General features: G+C 44.1%; 1 protein-coding gene across 3 annotated transcripts in view; it reads left to right on the top strand.

The window, feature by feature from the left end:
• The window catches only part of tatdn1 (TatD DNase domain containing 1), a 76,096-nt gene that overhangs the window by 22,394 nt on the left and 36,917 nt on the right, over nt 1-16,785 (top strand). For all 3 annotated transcript variants that reach the window (XM_073043374.1, XM_073043393.1, XM_073043382.1), the window contains 3 exons: nt 6,052-6,115; nt 6,324-6,467; nt 6,600-6,642. In XM_073043374.1, coding sequence (XP_072899475.1) covers nt 6,052-6,115; nt 6,324-6,467; nt 6,600-6,642 — 251 coding nt within the window. The remainder of the gene's footprint in view (nt 1-6,051; nt 6,116-6,323; nt 6,468-6,599; nt 6,643-16,785) is intronic.

The raw sequence follows: 16,785 nt of genomic DNA, 5'->3' as shown, positions 1-16,785 counted from the left end.
CGCTGCAGATGTCGAAGGCCTCCGCAGAAGAGCCGTCAAACTGAATGACGCCCCTCATGTCTGAGTGGAATGACTGAACTATCCTGAGGAGCCTCGGTGGGGGGCAACCAATCCTGGCGAGGATTTTGAACAGGCCGTCTCTGCTGACAAGGTCGAAGGCCTTCGTGAGGTCAATGAAAGCGACGTAAAGTGGTTGTCTTTGCTCTCTGCTTTTCTCTTGTAGCTGTTGAAGGGAGAAGATCAGGTTGATTGTGGAGTGTCTGACCTGAAACCACACTGAGATTCTGGATATACCCTTTCGGCTATTTTCTGCAGTCTTATGGGCTTGTTATACTTACGTTACATACCCTCAGCTCCAATGAAATGATTGTTCCAAAGATTTGAATCCTTTATTCGATCCTGTGTTAGTAATTAGAAAATACACAATCTTGAAGTGATGAACGTAAGCCTAACCAAATGCATGCTAAGCATTGTTCAGCATTATTAAGCATTTTCTCAGTGGTCAGCAAAAGATACAACCTCTTCCAGTTCCAAGCTACAAACTGCCTTAAAATAAGCAAGAACATGTAATTTATTTGTGCAACACGCAACACAAAGTGGATAGAGAATAGATACATGGCTCCTACATTCCAGCCCCCTAATATACTAGAATAATTACAACTACCCGCTACTAGAATGTTGGAGCCATGAAACTTCAACATTTACACACATTTCCTAGCAGTTTATCCTGGATTGTGATTTTCTCCTGACAAACCAGGTTTGCTCCTCTTGACTGTATTAGAAAAATCTGTTTTGAATTGCTGCTGCCAAAGCTCATTTAAGTGTAAAACTGAAGTCCCTTTTCCTGTCAGCTCTGGCCGACGGTAGCCCCTTCCACACCGCCGTCTTCTTTCAATGGTCTGTTTATAGTCTAATTCAGCATTGCTCTCATTGCAGAGGGTCCGTCACTAATACTGCGAATCACTTGCAATGACTCCAGTGTCTTTGGCACATTCCATCAGCAGGTCAATTGCTGAACCCATTTCCGGCAAATAAACATGCTTCAGGTGCGATAATTCCTGAAGATTTCTCTGACAAGCAACGTTCACTTTGTGGACAGGCAGATGTTTCTGCGTATAGATGTTATGCAGTTCACAATAGTTTTCACTATCTAAACCGCCCACTTCAATCAAACAACGTAGCAACTTCCAACGTTCTCTTGACCCGTGGTGCGTAAGAGAATGTGTGTTCCTTTCCCTGTCCAGTGAGCTTATTCATGAGGCGCTCTGTGCAGAGCACTGTTGTACTTCCTTGAACTAGGAAAGCACAAGTAGCCACTGTCTTGTTACTCTTCTTGGACTTCACCTGAACTGAGCTGGAATTATAGGAACTTTATAGTCATGATTACCAGACCCCATGAAGCCATTAGATATCAGGACAGTACTCGCTGCTGTTTTGGCTTCATTCATGGTCTGTTTGGAATCTGCACCCTTTTCATCTTCACTTTCAGTTTCAGCTTCACTTTCCACACCAGCAAAGTTGTTCATTTAGCTTGAGAACGAGTTTGTGATCCAGTTTTGTTCATATCTTTATTTGCTCCTGGCGATGTAGCATTGCATTGTTTTCCAAGCTCTGGGTGTGTAGCTATCTTTACTTGCCTTTCAATAAAATCATCAATGTTCAGTGAAAGTAACCTTACGGTTGTGCCTTTTTTTGCAGTTTACAGACCACTGATCTTTTTTTCCTAAGTTCATCAGACAATTTATTTACGACCATCTTCCAACTTGTGCATGTCCTGCATGCCTTCCATAACATTGCAGCAGCCTTTAAGAAAACTTGAAGAGCTTTCACATCTTCTAATTTGATATGGGACCAAGAAAGAGCCTTTTCCATGTAGGCCACAGCAATTTTGTGCTCATCACCAAAATCTTCTTATAATAAAGCTTAGGCCTTTAGATATTCTTGCTCCGGGCTGGCCCGCTGGCAACTTCTGACAAGCTCTCTAGGGTGACACCCCGCACAGCTCGGTTTTACCTCCTCCCCAAGATCCACAAGCCTGACTGTCCCGGCAGACCCACAGTTTCAGCCTGCCCCTGCCCCACCAAACTTGTGTCTGCCTACCTGGACTCCATTTTATCCCCCATAGTTCAGTCTCTCCCCACCTACATCCAGGATACATCCCATGCCCTTCACCTCTTCAATAGCTTCCAATTCCCCAGCCCCGACCGCTTAATTTTTACCATGGATGTTCAATCTTTATACACCTCCATCCCCCATCAAGAAGGCCTCAAAGCCCTCCACTACTTTTTGGATAACAGACCCCACCAGTTCCCCAGCACCACCACACTCCTCCAGTTGGCGGAGCTTGTTCTAACTCTCAATAACTTCTCCTTTGGTTCTTCCCAGATCAAGGACGTAGCCATGGGCACTCGCATGGGCCCCAGCTATGCCTACCTCTTCGTGGGTTATGTGGAACAGTCTATGCTCCAAATCTATACTGGCACCACTCCCCAACTTTTCCTCCGCAACATTGACGACTACATTGGTGCTGCTTCCTGCAGCCATGCTGAGCTCGTCAATTTCATCAACTTTGCCTCTAACTTTCACCCAGCCCTTAAATTCACTTGGTCCATCTCGGACACTTCTCTCCCCTTTCTTGATCTCTCGGTCTCCATCTCTGGAGACAGACTATCCACTGACATCTTCTACAAACCCACTGACTCCCATAACTATCTTGACTATACCTCTTCCCACCCTGCAAAAATGCCATTCCCTATTCCCAGTTCCTCCGTCTCCGCCACATCTGCTCGCAGGATGAGGCTTTCCGTTCCAGGACTTCTCAAATGTCCTCTTTCTTTCAGGATCGTGGTTTCCCTTCTGGCGTCATCAAAGATGCCCTCACCCGCATCTCTTCCACTTCCCACACTTCAACCCTTAACCCATCCTCTCGTCACCACAACAGGGACAGGATTCCCCTTGTCCTCACCTACCACCCCACCAGCCTCCGGATCCGGCATATTATCCTCCGCAACTTCCACCACCTTCAACAGGACCCCACCACCCAGCACATCTTTCCCTCCCTACCCCTCTCAGCTTTTCGCAGGGATCATTCCCTCCACGACTACCTGGTCCACACCTCCCCCCTTACCACCATTCCGGGCCCCAGACAGTCCTTCCAGGTGAGGCAACACTTCACCTATGAGTCTGCTGGAGTCGTCTATTGCATCCGGTGCGGCCTCCTCTACATCGACGAGACCTGACACAGATTGGGGGACCACTTTGTCGAGCACCTCCGCTCCGTCTGTCACAATAGACAGGACCTCCCGGTTGCCACCCACTTCAACTCTGCCTCTCATTCCCATCTAGATATGTCCATACATGGCCTCCTCTACTGCCATGATGAAGCCAAACTCAGGTTGGAGGAGCAACACCTGATCTACCGTCTGGGTAGCCTCCAGCCTGGTGGTATGAACATTGAATTCTCCAATTTCTGGTAATTCCCTCCCCCTCCCCCTTCTCCTATCCCAGGTCCCTCTCTGCCTCTCTCCCCTTTCAACTTTCTGCTTCTTTATCTCTACAGTTCTTTCATGCTTATCCTCTCCCCCTCCCCCCTTTATCTTTCCTCTGATTGGTTTTCCACCTGGCGCCTCTAGGCCCTACCCCCTCCCCTATCTCTATTACTGGGCTTCGGCCCTCTCTTCCTCCCCATTCCTGATGAAGGGTCTCGGCCCAAAACGTTGGCTACTCTTTTCTCACGGATGCTGCCTCACCTGCTGAGTTCTTCCAGCGTTGTGTACGTATTCTTTGATCCACAGCATCTGCAGCCATCTTGCCTTCAGTGCTAATCTTGAAAGCCCTCATAAATGAATGATACTCGAAGATTTGAATTTATCTTTTAGGCAGAGAAACAGTGCATTGTTGTTGCATCACTATGTTTGTTATTTCTTTTTGTGTCCTTATGGCCTCCAGCACAGCATTTAAACCTTTACATGAAACATGAGTATCATCCTACTGTGTGTCAATGTCCTCAGAGGCACCTTGTGCTATTGGATATGGCATAGGTTCAGAGCGCCTCCTTGATACAGGCTGAGAGTAAACATCCTGAACTACCCCTTGGAATTCAAACTCATGGCTCATAGGCATTTGTTCCTCAGCTGTACCACATTGAGATCAAATTTGCTGAATTTTCTGTGCCATGTCAACATAGGAATTCTCAGCAGAGAACTGCTCTACTGGTACACGTGTAGCACCCATGGCACTTGAAGCCCTTAGTACTTTAACTTTGGCTATCTTGGCTGCAATGTTCTCCTGCAACTTAAGCTACTGCTTCTTCCTCTGAAGTTCTTCCTGGTTTCTCCAAAGCTGTTCTTCCTTTTCTTCCAATGGATGTTTGTCCCTCAATATTTGTTGTCTTGTGTATAACTCAGCTAGATCAGCCTCCATTCTAATGCATACAAGTGAGGTATCAGATGCATGAGTCATTCTGCTACAAATAGAACATGCTGCATGCATGTTAGATACACTGTTATTCTAACTCATCACCTTTAGGCCGAGTCCCAGCCTGTTCTCAGGCTTTATAAATATTTAAATTTCCTCCAACAAACTGGTCTTCAACATTGCATGTTTGTTTAATTGCTCTGTTAGTCTTGGCTTCAGGGGCACTGCTTCCAGCTGAACTCATGTTATTTTCCAAGTGCACAAACCAGACAAAACATAGACAAATTCAGTTCAGCTTTTAACAATGGAAGCAATTCAATTCTTAAGATTTTCAACAGAACCGAGTAGTCGACACCACTATACAGTTTTTCAGTCCAACCTAGTTTGACATGACAATGCTGACTATTCAAAACTGTTTTAAACCCAAACACACAGCATGAATCAACAAAAGGTCATTACTTGCCACAAACTACTCCAGGCTGCAGTGCTCATAATTGCATGGACATGTCCGTATTCTTAGCGTTCATTAAGTATAACTGTCGAAAACTTTTGCTGACAGAATGCAGCAGCAAAACCAAACCAAAACAATTGCATCTAGCCTGTGACTGTTACAGAGTTGTTATACTTGCATGACCTACCCCCAGCTCCAGTAATTGTTCCAAAGAGTCATCCTTTATTAGTAAACATGCAATTTTGAAGCAATGAACTTAGATGTACCCAGATGTAAGCTAAGCATGATTCAGTGTTGTGTTATTTCAGCGGTCAGCAAAAGATACAACTTCAGCCGGTCCCATGCTACAAGCTGCCATGAAATAAGCAAGAATACATAATTTATTCCCTTAGCTTCTACCACGCCCCCACTGATGTGACTAGTTACCATAATAAACAGGCATTACAGAATACAAAGCAGATAGAGAATAGATGCATACCACCTTCACACTGTTCCTTAAATATTTGGTTAGTGTTCCACATGCCATTTGGATAGTAAACATCCGTATTTTCCCATGAATGTAAAGTGTGGAGCAAATGTTAAAAAAAATACACACAATATGACCCAGATATTAGAATGCACTTTATAGGATGTGTTAGATTACAGTACAGCAAGACATCTTTAACCATTTCAGTCTTTGACTAACAACAAGGGGATAGGAGCAAATGTGTTGGGCTGAGTCATGGAGTCAGAGGTGGGACAAAAAGATTGGGGGGGGGGAGGAATGCTTTGAAACCCAGCATTGATCAACGATTGTTTGGAGTGTGCAACATGTGGATGGTTGGGTTTTGAGTGGAAGGAAGAATCTGAGGGGCCCTGGCATTGAAGATGGTTGTATTTGGCACTGTTGATTGATTGTGGCATGCAGTGGGCATAACAGATCAGGAGACCTAGGGGCATGATTTCACTCAACTCTGGAATTACATAATGCTGACCTAAAAATAAAACAACGGAACTATGCAAAGCAGCTGACTCAAAATGCTGGAGTAACTCAGCAGCATCCATAGAGGTGTGTTGCTTTGGATTTCCAGCATTTTATGTGCATGCTCTGGACTTCCAGCATCTGCAGACTTTCTTGTGTTTATCAGCTTCTATGTATATACATTTAAGGTTTGTCTTGCCTAATGATTTGTCTTAATTTTCAGTTCATGATTACTGGAGGCAGTTTGCAAGATAGTACAGATGCAGTGGAACTAGCAAAGACAAGTGGTAACTTAAAATTTATTCTGCTTTACTATTTCTTTTGGAAAATGTACTGTATAGCTGCAGGAGTAGCTGCATTTATCTTGTTAATTCCAGCCATTAACCTGCTCATCACTAGGGAGTGTAGACTATGTATACACAGTCTGTCTCTAGCCATGATAAATGGTTGGTGCAAATATGCTGACAATTTCTTTTTCATTTTGTTGGTTCAAAGATATTTTCTACAGTACTGTTGGCTGTCACCCCACACGGTGTGGTGAATTTGAGCAGAATAACCCAGAGCAGTATTTGAGTGACCTGAAAACATTGGCCACAGAAAACAAAGGGAAAGTAGTGGCCATTGGCGAGTGTGGCTTGGGTAAGTTTAACTAAAAATAAAATCAATTGAAAATTTTGGTCTATTTTGTAATGGAAATAACCATTTAATAGCTCCTGTAAATAGACTATGACAGAAGACTTTTGAATGATTGTTGTATTTTAATTTTCATAGATTTTGACAGATTGGAATTCTGTCCAAAAGAGATACAATTAAAGTAAGTATTCCTTTTTTTTGTTTGATATCTTGTTCTCAGCCCTCCCCAGATTTCTTTCTAAGTCATAGCTTAAAAACACATATTGATGGCTGGGAACAGTCTTCACCCAGATAAGAATAAAAAGCAAGCAGTGTTGTTAAATGATATTTTGCTACTGTTGTGCAATATGTCAGTGTTGCCACAGAGTTTTGTGCTGAAAATTACAATTTTTATTGTGAAATGTAAGTTCAATAAATCATGGATAATTCATCAAATTATGTTCCTAGAAGTGGTAGTGAGCAAAATCTGTTCATCAAAAAATGGTATGTGGAAATATTTAAACAATTTGCGTTGTGGCTATTTGTAAGTTATTCTCAGGTGCATTTTATTTTTTGGGTGCAATTAACCAATTGGTCTCAGTGGGAGGATGTATCTACAGTTCTTTCAGTATGCCATAAGTTTAAGATTGATTCACTAAGCATTTCTACAACATTGTACAGTTGAAAAGCAAATATTTTTTCTTCTGAATGAAACAAGGAAAGAATCATTTCCAGACTGTTCTGCATCACTCCAGACGATTAACTGGGTATGAACCACCCTTGTTCCCTTGACTCTCTGCGTCACATTGCAGGTTGTTCCTTTGACAGCATCCCACTGGGATCATTGCAGGTTATTCCTTTGACAGCATTCCACTGGGATCATTGCAGGTTATTCCTTTGACAGCATCCCACTGGGATCATTGCAGGTTATTCCTTTGACAGCATTCCACTGGGATCATTGCAGGTTATTCCTTTGACAGCATTCCACTGGGATCATTGCAGGTTATTCCTTTGACAGCATCCCACTGGGATCATTGCAGGTTATTCCTTTGACAGCATTCCACTGGGATCATTGCTGGTTATTCCTTTGACAGCATCCCACTGGGATCATTGCAGGTTATTCCTTTGACAGCATCCCACTGGGATCATTGCAGGTTATTCCTTTGACAGCATCCCACTGGGATCATTGCAGGTTATTCCTTTGACAGCATTCCACTGGGATCATTGCAGGTTATTCCTTTGACAGCATTCCACTGGGATCATTGCAGGTTATTCCTTTGACAGCATTCCACTGGGATCATTGCAGGTTATTCCTTTGACAGCATTCCACTGGGATCGTTGCAGGTTATTCCTTTGACAGCATCCCACTGGGATCATTGCAGGTTATTCCTTTGACAGCATTCCACTGGGATCATTGCAGGTTATTCCTTTGACAGCATTCCACTGGGATCATTGCAGGTTATTCCTTTGACAGCATTCCACTGGGATCATTGCAGGTTATTCCTTTGACAGCATTCCACTGGGATCATTGCTGGTTATTCCTTTGACAGCATTCCACTGGGATCATTGCTGGTTATTCCTTTGACAGCATCCCACTGGGATCATTGCTGGTTATTCCTTTGACAGCATCCCACTGGGATCATTGCAGGTTATTCCTTTGACAGCATCCCACTGGGATCATTGCAGGTTATTCCTTTGACAGCATTCCACTGGGATCATTGCAGGTTATTCCTTTGACAGCATTCCACTGGGATCATTGCAGGTTATTCTTTTGACAGCATTCCACTGGGATCATTGCAGGTTATTCCTTTGACAGCATCCCACTGGGATCATTGCAGGTTATTCCTTTGACAGCATTCCACTGGGATCATTGCTGGTTTTGCACCATTTCGTTGAGCATAGTTGTCTGGCACTCCTGGAACAAATCAGTCTTCCCAATGGTTAAGAAGAAAGGAATTTCTCAATACCACCAGACAATTTGAGCACAGCACACCACTCATGTCTCCAGACCACCCATGACCATATTTCCCTCTCATCCTCTTGATCAGTTACCCCTCCATTGCCATCATCATTGATATCAAAATATTGCCAGAATCTCAGATTTCCTCCATTGTTCCCAGTCATAAAAAGGGCCTTGGCCACAGGCCATCCTGAACTGTGCTTTCATGTGGACACAGCTTATGCATTTTCAGTGCTGAAAATATACAGTTGAAGTTTGCAGTGGTTGATATAGGGATGCAAAAACTGAATTGTTAGTGGTGTCCCACTGATAAAGTTATCAAGCATTCGATGGGGACATGTGGATCATACATCTCTCTTGGCAAGGTTTGTTCAATAATACCTTTACATCTAAAATAGTGGTAAATTTTAAGCGCATTTTGGACAAATTAATTAGCATATTAACGGATAAGGAGACAACATATGGAAAGTTGTGAAAGCAAAAGTTTGTCATCCCTTATTGAGGTGAGTGACATTAACTTTCCCAATATTGTCTTGGACTTCGTTAGTTCTGAAGGCTTAGATGGTATTCCCAATTTTGACCCAGTCTTTCCCCTCTACTTTTCTTTCTGTTGTAATTTCCTGAAGGTTGACAGGCCACATCAGAATCAGGTTTAATAACACCAGCATATGCTTTGAAATTTGTTAACTTTACAGCTGCAGCTCAATGTGACACATATATATAAGACACCAGCAGTGTAGTGGAAGTTCCAGGTGTCAGGGGGCATGATGTGTGTGAAGTTACCATAACTAGACAGAAGGTTCTCCGGAAACTGAAAGGTCTGAAGGTAGATAAGTCACTTAGACCAGATGGTGTACACCCCAGAGTTCTGAAGGAGGTAGCTGAAGAGATTATGGAGTTATTAGTAATGAGATTTCAAGAATCACAAGATTCTGGAATGGTTCTGGAGGACAAGAAAATTGCAAATATCACTCAATGCTTCAAGAAGGGAGAGAGGTAGAAGAAAGGAAACTATAGGCCAGTCAGTCTGACCTCAGTGGTTGGAAAGATGTTGGAGTCTATTATCGAGGGTGAGGTCTCAGGGTACTTGAAGGCACATGATAAAATAGGCCATAGTCAACATGGTTTCCTTAACGGAAAATCATGCCTAACAAATCTGTTGGAATTCTTTGAAGTAGTAACAAGCAGGACATACAAAGGAGAGTGGGTTGGTGTGTACTTGGAAGGCCTTTGACCAGGTGCCACACATGAGGCTGCTTAACAAGCTATGAGCCCTTGGTATTACAGGAAAGATTCTAGCATGGATAAACCTATTGAATGGTGAAAGGTCTTGATAGAGGTGTGGATGTAGAGAGGATGTTTCCAATGGTGGGAGAGTCTAAGACCAGAGGAGACAGCCTCAGAATAGAGGGGTGTTGTTTTAGAATGGAGATTGAGGAATTTCTTTAGCCAGAGAGTGGTGAATTGTGGAATTCTTTGCCACAGGCAGCTGTGGAGGCAGAGTTGGTATATATTGAAAGCAGAGGTTGATGAATTCTTGATTGGTCAGGGAATGAAGGGATATGGGGTGAAGGCAGGAGACTGGGGCCGAGAGGAAAGTTGGACCAGCATGATGAAATGAAGGAGCAGATGTGATAGGCCAAATCTTGGATACTACTGAGGCTAGTACCCATGATGGAGCTGACTAATTTTACAACTTTGCAGTTTATGACAGTGATGCAGCCAGTCAGATGCTCTCCATCTGTAGATGTTTTTGTGTGTTTTAGGTGACAAATCAGATCTCCTCAAACTGCTAATGAATTATGGCTGCTGATTTGCCTTCTTTATAGCTGTATCAGTATGTTGGGACCAGGTTAGGTCCTCAGAAATATTGACACCCAGGAGCTTGAAAATGCTCACTCTCTCCACTTCTGATCTTGTGAGGATTGGTTTGTGTTCCCTTCTCTTACCCTTTCTGAAGTCCATAATCAGCTCTTTGGTCTTACTGTCCTTGAGTGCAAGATTGTTGCTATGACACCACTCAACTAGCTGATGTATCTCACTCCTGTACACCCTCTTGTCACCATCTGAGATTCTGCCAACAATGGTTACATAGAAACATAGAAAATAGGTGCAGGAGTAGGCCATTCGGCCCTTCGAACCTGCACCGCCATTCAGTATGATCATGGCTGATCATCCAACTCAGAACCCTGTACCTGCTTTCTCTCCATACCCCCTGATCCCTTTAGCCACAAGGGCCATATCTAACTTCCTCTTAAATATAGCCAATGAACCAGCTTCAACTGTTTCCTGTGGCAGAGAATTCCACAGATTCACCACTCTCTGAAGAAGTTTTTCCTCATCTCGGTCCTAAAAAGCTTCCCCTTTCTCCTAAATATCTAAATATACCACATCCACTGGCTCTCCCCTATCCACTCTACTAGTTACATCTTCAAAAAATTCTGTAAGATTCGTCAGACATGATTTTCCTTTCACAAATCCATGCTGACTTTGTCCGATGATTTCACCTCTTTCCAAATGTGCTATTATCACATCTTTGATAACCGACTCTAGCATTTCCCCCAACACCGATGTCAGACTAACCGGTCTATAATTCCCCGGTTTCTCTCTCCCTCCTTTTTTAAAAAATGGGGTTACATTAGCCACCCTCCAATCCTCAGGAACTAATCCAGAATCTAAGGAGTTTTGAAAAATTATCACTAATGCATCCACTATTTCTTGGGCTGCTTCCTTAAGCACTCTGGGATGCAGACCATCTGGCCCTGGGGATTTATCTGCCTTTAATCCCTTCAATTTACCTGACGCCACTTCCCTACTAACATGTATTTCCCTCACTTCCTCCATCTCACTAGACCCTCGGTCCCTTACTATTTCCGGAAGATTATTTATGTCCTCCTTAGTGAAGACAGAACCAAAGTAGTTATTCAATTGGTCTGCCATGTCTTTGTTCCCTATGGTCAATTCACCTGTTTCTGACTGTAAAGGACCTACATTTGTCTTGACCAATCTTTTTCTTTTCACGTATCTAGAAAAGCTTTTACAGTCAGTTTTTATGTTCCCTGCCAGCTTTCTCTCAATCTTTTTTCCCTTTCCTAATTAAGCCCTTTGTCCTCCTCTGCTGGTTTCTGAATTTCTCCCAGTCCTCAGGTGTGCCGCTTTTTTTTTGCTAATTTATATGTTTCTTCTTTGGACTTGATACTATCCCTAATTTCCCTTGTCAGCCACGGGTGCACTACCTTCCCTGGTTTATTCTTTTGCCAAACTGGGATGAACAATTGTTGTAGTTCATCCATGTGATCTTTAAATGCTTGCCATTGCATATCCACCGTCAACCCTTTAAGTATCATTTGCCAGTCTATCTTAGCTAATTCACGTCTCATACCTTCAGAGTTACCCTTCTTTAAGTTCAGAACCTTTGTTTCTGAATTAACTATGTCACTCTCCATCTTAATGAAGAATTCCACCATATTATGGTCACTCTTACCCAAGGGGTCTCGCACGACAAGATTGCTAACTAACCCTTCCTCATTGCTCATTACCCAATCTAGAATGGCCTGCTCTCTAGTTGGTTCCTCGACATGTTGGTTCAGAAAACTATCCTGCATACATTCCAAGAAATCCTCTTCCTCAGCACCCTTACCAATTTGGTTCACCCAATCTATATGTAGATTGAAGTCACCCATTATAACTACTGTTCCTTTGTTGCACTTATTTCTAATTTCCTGTTTAATGTCATCCCCAACCTCACTACTACTGTTAGGTGGCCTATACACAACTCCCACCAGCGTTTTCTGCCCCTTAGTGTTATGCAGCTCTACCCATATCGATTCCACATCCTCCAGGCTAATGTCCTTCCTTTCTATTGCGTTAATCTCCTCTCTAACCAGCAATGCTACCCCACCTCCTTTTCTTTCCTGTCTATCCCTCCTGAATATTGAATATCCCTGGATGTTGAGCTCCCATCCTTGGTCACCCTGGAGTCATGTCTCTGTGATCCCAACTATATCATATTCATTAATAACTATCTGCACATTCAGTTCATCCACTTTGTTACGAATGCTCCTCGCATTGACACACAAAGCCTTCAGGCTTGTTTTTACAACACTCTTAGTCCTTATATAATTATGTTAAAAAGTGGCTCTTTTTGCTTTTTCCCCTGGATTTGCCTGCCTGCCACTTTTACTTTTCACCTTACGACTTTTTGCTTCTACCCTCATTTTACACCCCTGTCTCTCTGCACTTGTTCCCATCCCCCTGCCACATGAGTTAAAAGCCTCCTGAACAGCAGTAGCAAACACTCCCCTTAGGACATTGGTTCCAGTCCAGCCCAGGTGCAGACCGTCCTGTTTATACCAGTCCCACCTCCCCCAGAACTGGTTCCAATGCCCCAGAAATTTGAATCCCTCCCCCTTGCACCATTTTTCAAGCCACGTATTCATCTGAAATATCCTCCTATTTCTACTCTTGACTAGCATGTGGCACTGGTAGTAATCCAGAGATTATTACCTTTGTGGTCCTACTTTTTAGTTTATCTCCTAACTCCCTAAATTCACCTTGTAGGACCTCATCCCGTTTTTTTTACCTATATCGTTGGTACCTATGTGCACCACGACCACTGGCTGTTCACCCTCCCATTCCAGAATGTCCTGCAGCCGCTCAGAGACATCCTTGACCCTTGCACCAGGGAGGCAACATACCATCCTGGAGTCTCGTTTGCGGCCGCAGAAAGGCCTATCTATTCCCCTTACAATCGAATCCCCTATCACTATAGCTCTCCCACTCCTTTTCCTTCCCTCCTGTGCCGCAGAGCCACCCATGGTGCAATGAACTCGGCTGTTGCTGCCTTCCCCTGATGAGACATCTCCCCCAACAGTATCCAAAACAGTACATCTGTTTAGGAGGGAGATGACCTCAGGGGACTCCTGCTCTACCTGCCTACTGCTACGCTGTCTAGTGGCCACCCCTTCCCTTTCTGCCTGTGTAGCCTTTACCTTCAGTGTGGCCAACTCACTGAATGTGCTATTCACGACTTTCTCAGCATCACAGATGCTCCAGTATGAATCCAGTCGCAGCTCCAGATGCTCAATGCGGTCTGCCAGAAGCTGCAGTTGGACACACTTCCTGCACACATAGTCGTCAGGGACACTGGAGGTATCCCTGATTTCCCACATGCTGCAGGATGAACAAACCACGGGGCCGATCTCAGCTGCCATGAACTACCCAATACTTGTCTCAACTTTTGAAACTTTATCCTTTGAAAGGAACTTACCCGGCCTTACCTCGCTTGGAGTGAAGCTCGTCCTCAGCCTCTTCTCGTCAAAGCCTCAAATCTCCACTCCTTCACTGGCCCACTCACTCACTGGCCGCTTTCCACAGGCCGCCCGGCTTGAGGTAACCCTCTATTTATTTGTTTGAGCTTTTCAAACTGCTTGGTCACCTGGCATGCCATTGTGAAAAGCCTCGAGGGAGCATTGTTACGTACCCCGTAACTGGGTCACTTACCAGCAAAGATAGAGAGGTCCATTGAAGTCTGATGGTACTAATTTTAACAGTATTTATTAGTAAAAATACACAAAAATAATATCAATGCAAACATACAGATAATATACGTTGTCAATACTAAATCTAAAGGTGCGGGTATAATAATAATAAGAAATAAGCTCTATCGTTGTCTAGGGGATAATGAATTGTCCAATGGAAATGTACAGTTCACTGCAGTTCCACAAGCTGCCGTCTGTTGGTTGTCGCTGTGTTGTACTTTGTTGGAGAGAGAGAGAAATAGGAATAGAATGGGAACAGTTACCCTGCGGGTTTTCCAACCTTTATGAGTTCGATCCGTCGGAGTCTCGTTGGGGTTGGCCGTTCACTTGTGGCCTCTCCTTTAGCTAAAGCCGTTCTTCCGTGGTAAGCCCGCCAATCCCAGGCAAGGGAAGGACGCACACGAGCCCCCCACCGGCTATCGCTCTTAAATGCTGTCACAAGATTTCTAGCGTGTCTTCTGGTGCGTCTGAGGGGCTGTTCCCGCAGACCCTCTTTTTATCCTGACTCACAGGGGCTCAGGTGTCAATCAGGTTGGGGATGATGCAATCCCTCCACCAACCTCCTCCTTGGTTCATTGCCTGGGGCGTCGATGCATCGTCTAGGATGCAATACACAAGTCCGTCTCCAAGAGACAATAGCCGGCATCAATGGGTCCGCCTCTCGGAGGCCAGGACACATTCCAACGCCTTGTGGATTCGGCATGTCTTTCTCTCATTTCCTGTGTCTCCTGAATTGACTCAATAGTGATCTTGCGATTCTCACAAAGGAGGGGGCTACCCCCGCACCCTTCGGCCCCTCAGAGCTGTGGTACATTCATAACACCCCCTTTCTTTAAAGCGTTTTCACCAGCAGTGAAAACGAAGTAGTACAAAGTCTTACAGGATTTTAGAATCTAACACAATACAAAAGCTTTTCTTTTTCACTACAGAGTAATACAGTTATACATTCAATTCAGCATCTAGATGGTTACCGATTACAATTGTCACTTCCTTTAATATCTTAACATCTTGTACCCTACTAAAGTCTTATAGCATCAGACTCCAATTTAGTAACCACCTACTTTTTTTTTCAGCAAACAAAACTAAAGAGTTGTGATCTTAAGCTTACGTGTATACTACAAAAGTTCATGCAAATACCAATCGTTATGTTGCTTTCAAACTTAACAGGCAGGCTTCCATGGGGGTTGTCTTTTATTATTCACAGGCTTTGTCGAAATCCCTTAAAACCGGTTTCTGCTATTTAAAAATGGTGTCCCCATTAACCCTCGTCTCTTTTCCGGTTAGTTCCCACGTGGGGAGCTCGGGTAGCCTGGCAAAATAGGCTTTTGCCCGCTTCTTTCATAGGAGTTATTTTATCAACACTGTGTCCCAAACTTAGACCATCTTCTGAATTTCCACCCAATTCTTTAATTTTACGCAAGTTGCTAGCTTTCTCTTCAGGACCCTTCAGGCTATTAGTTTTCAGCTCGAACTCTTTGTTCAAGCAGCATCTGAAATTCTGCCTTTTCACACCACACTCTGGAATAACAATAGCATGGGGGGCCCCGTCATCTTCCAACTCAACCTGTAAGTGATCCACGGGTTTTAAATTTTCTTCATTCGATTTGGGAACTACATATTTCCCGTTTCCTTCAATGATAATATTCATCTCCCCATTAACTTTTAACACACCTTCGAGCACAAACACCTGGGAACTCTCACTTCCCACTATTACCAAGGTTAACCCTTTCTTCACTGAACCAAGTCTATCTGACCCACAAGGACTGCATTCCTTTTCAACTGAATCAAATACCTCAGACCTTTTCTGAGCTCCATTACTAGGTTCAGTACCACGTGCATCCACATCTTGGACACACTCAAACGGGATATTTGCCTCTTCCAGGCTTTCAATACCCGTACCCGGTCCAAATTCTAAATTCCCCTGATTCTCCCAGCTGCTCTCTGGGCAACTCCCTTCCGGAGAAAATTCAACCCCGCGGGCTGCAACAACCTCATCTGCCAACCCAGCAAACTTCTTCAAGGTAATGGCATCCTTTTCATCTAGGACTGCCCTCATTTCATTATCGGGAACACCTTTAGAATTTTCAACTTCTTCAAACAGTTCTGCCAAACCAGACAGATCATCCATGTCCACCTCTGGACCTTTTAACAGCTTTACCTGTTTCTCATCTCCATTTCGTGCCTCTAGCACTTCATTCCTCGCTAAGGGCAGGTCTATCTCCTCTCCCTTACTCTCTTTCACTTTACTACCCTCTGTTTTACCACCCTCCAAACCCTCGTGGTACAGAGTCGGTAAAAACGTCTCGGCCAAATCAATACTGGCCAGATTTAAACTGCTCTCGTTCTCAGCTGCCTTTCTCGACATGCTGCGAGTGACCGCACATGCGGGATAACTCTTGGAATCTAGGGGCGGAGCCTCAACGCTCACAGGCTGTTTTGTCAGCGTCATTGCCGACCAAACCTTACCACTGGCTAAATCGTTACCCAGAAGGACGTCCACGTCAGTTCTCAGGAATTCTGATCGCACCCCCATTTCAACGGGTCCAGAGACTAGCTCACAATTCATAATGATCTTATGCAAGGGCACCATTTCCGTCCCTTTGCCTATGCCTTTCACAGCTACCATTCCCGTCTTGCGACCAAAATCTAGTACCTTACTGCTGATCAATGATAGTTCCGCCCCCGTGTCTCTCCAGATCCGTACTGGAACTGGGGTGCCTCCCTCCCTCACAGACACGGTTCCGGTTGACATACAAGTCTCAGAACCTTCTCGTACTCTGTCTACCCGGGGCTGTCTTGTCAATTTACTGATTACCACGGCACATCCGATAGGGACTGCTGCTTT

The sequence above is a fragment of the Hemitrygon akajei genome, chromosome 1, assembly GCF_048418815.1.
Source record: "Hemitrygon akajei chromosome 1, sHemAka1.3, whole genome shotgun sequence".
NCBI classification, from domain to species: domain Eukaryota; kingdom Metazoa; phylum Chordata; class Chondrichthyes; order Myliobatiformes; family Dasyatidae; genus Hemitrygon; species Hemitrygon akajei.
The sequence above is the reverse complement of the archived record's forward strand: the minus strand, read 5'-3'. Positions and strand labels throughout refer to the sequence as shown.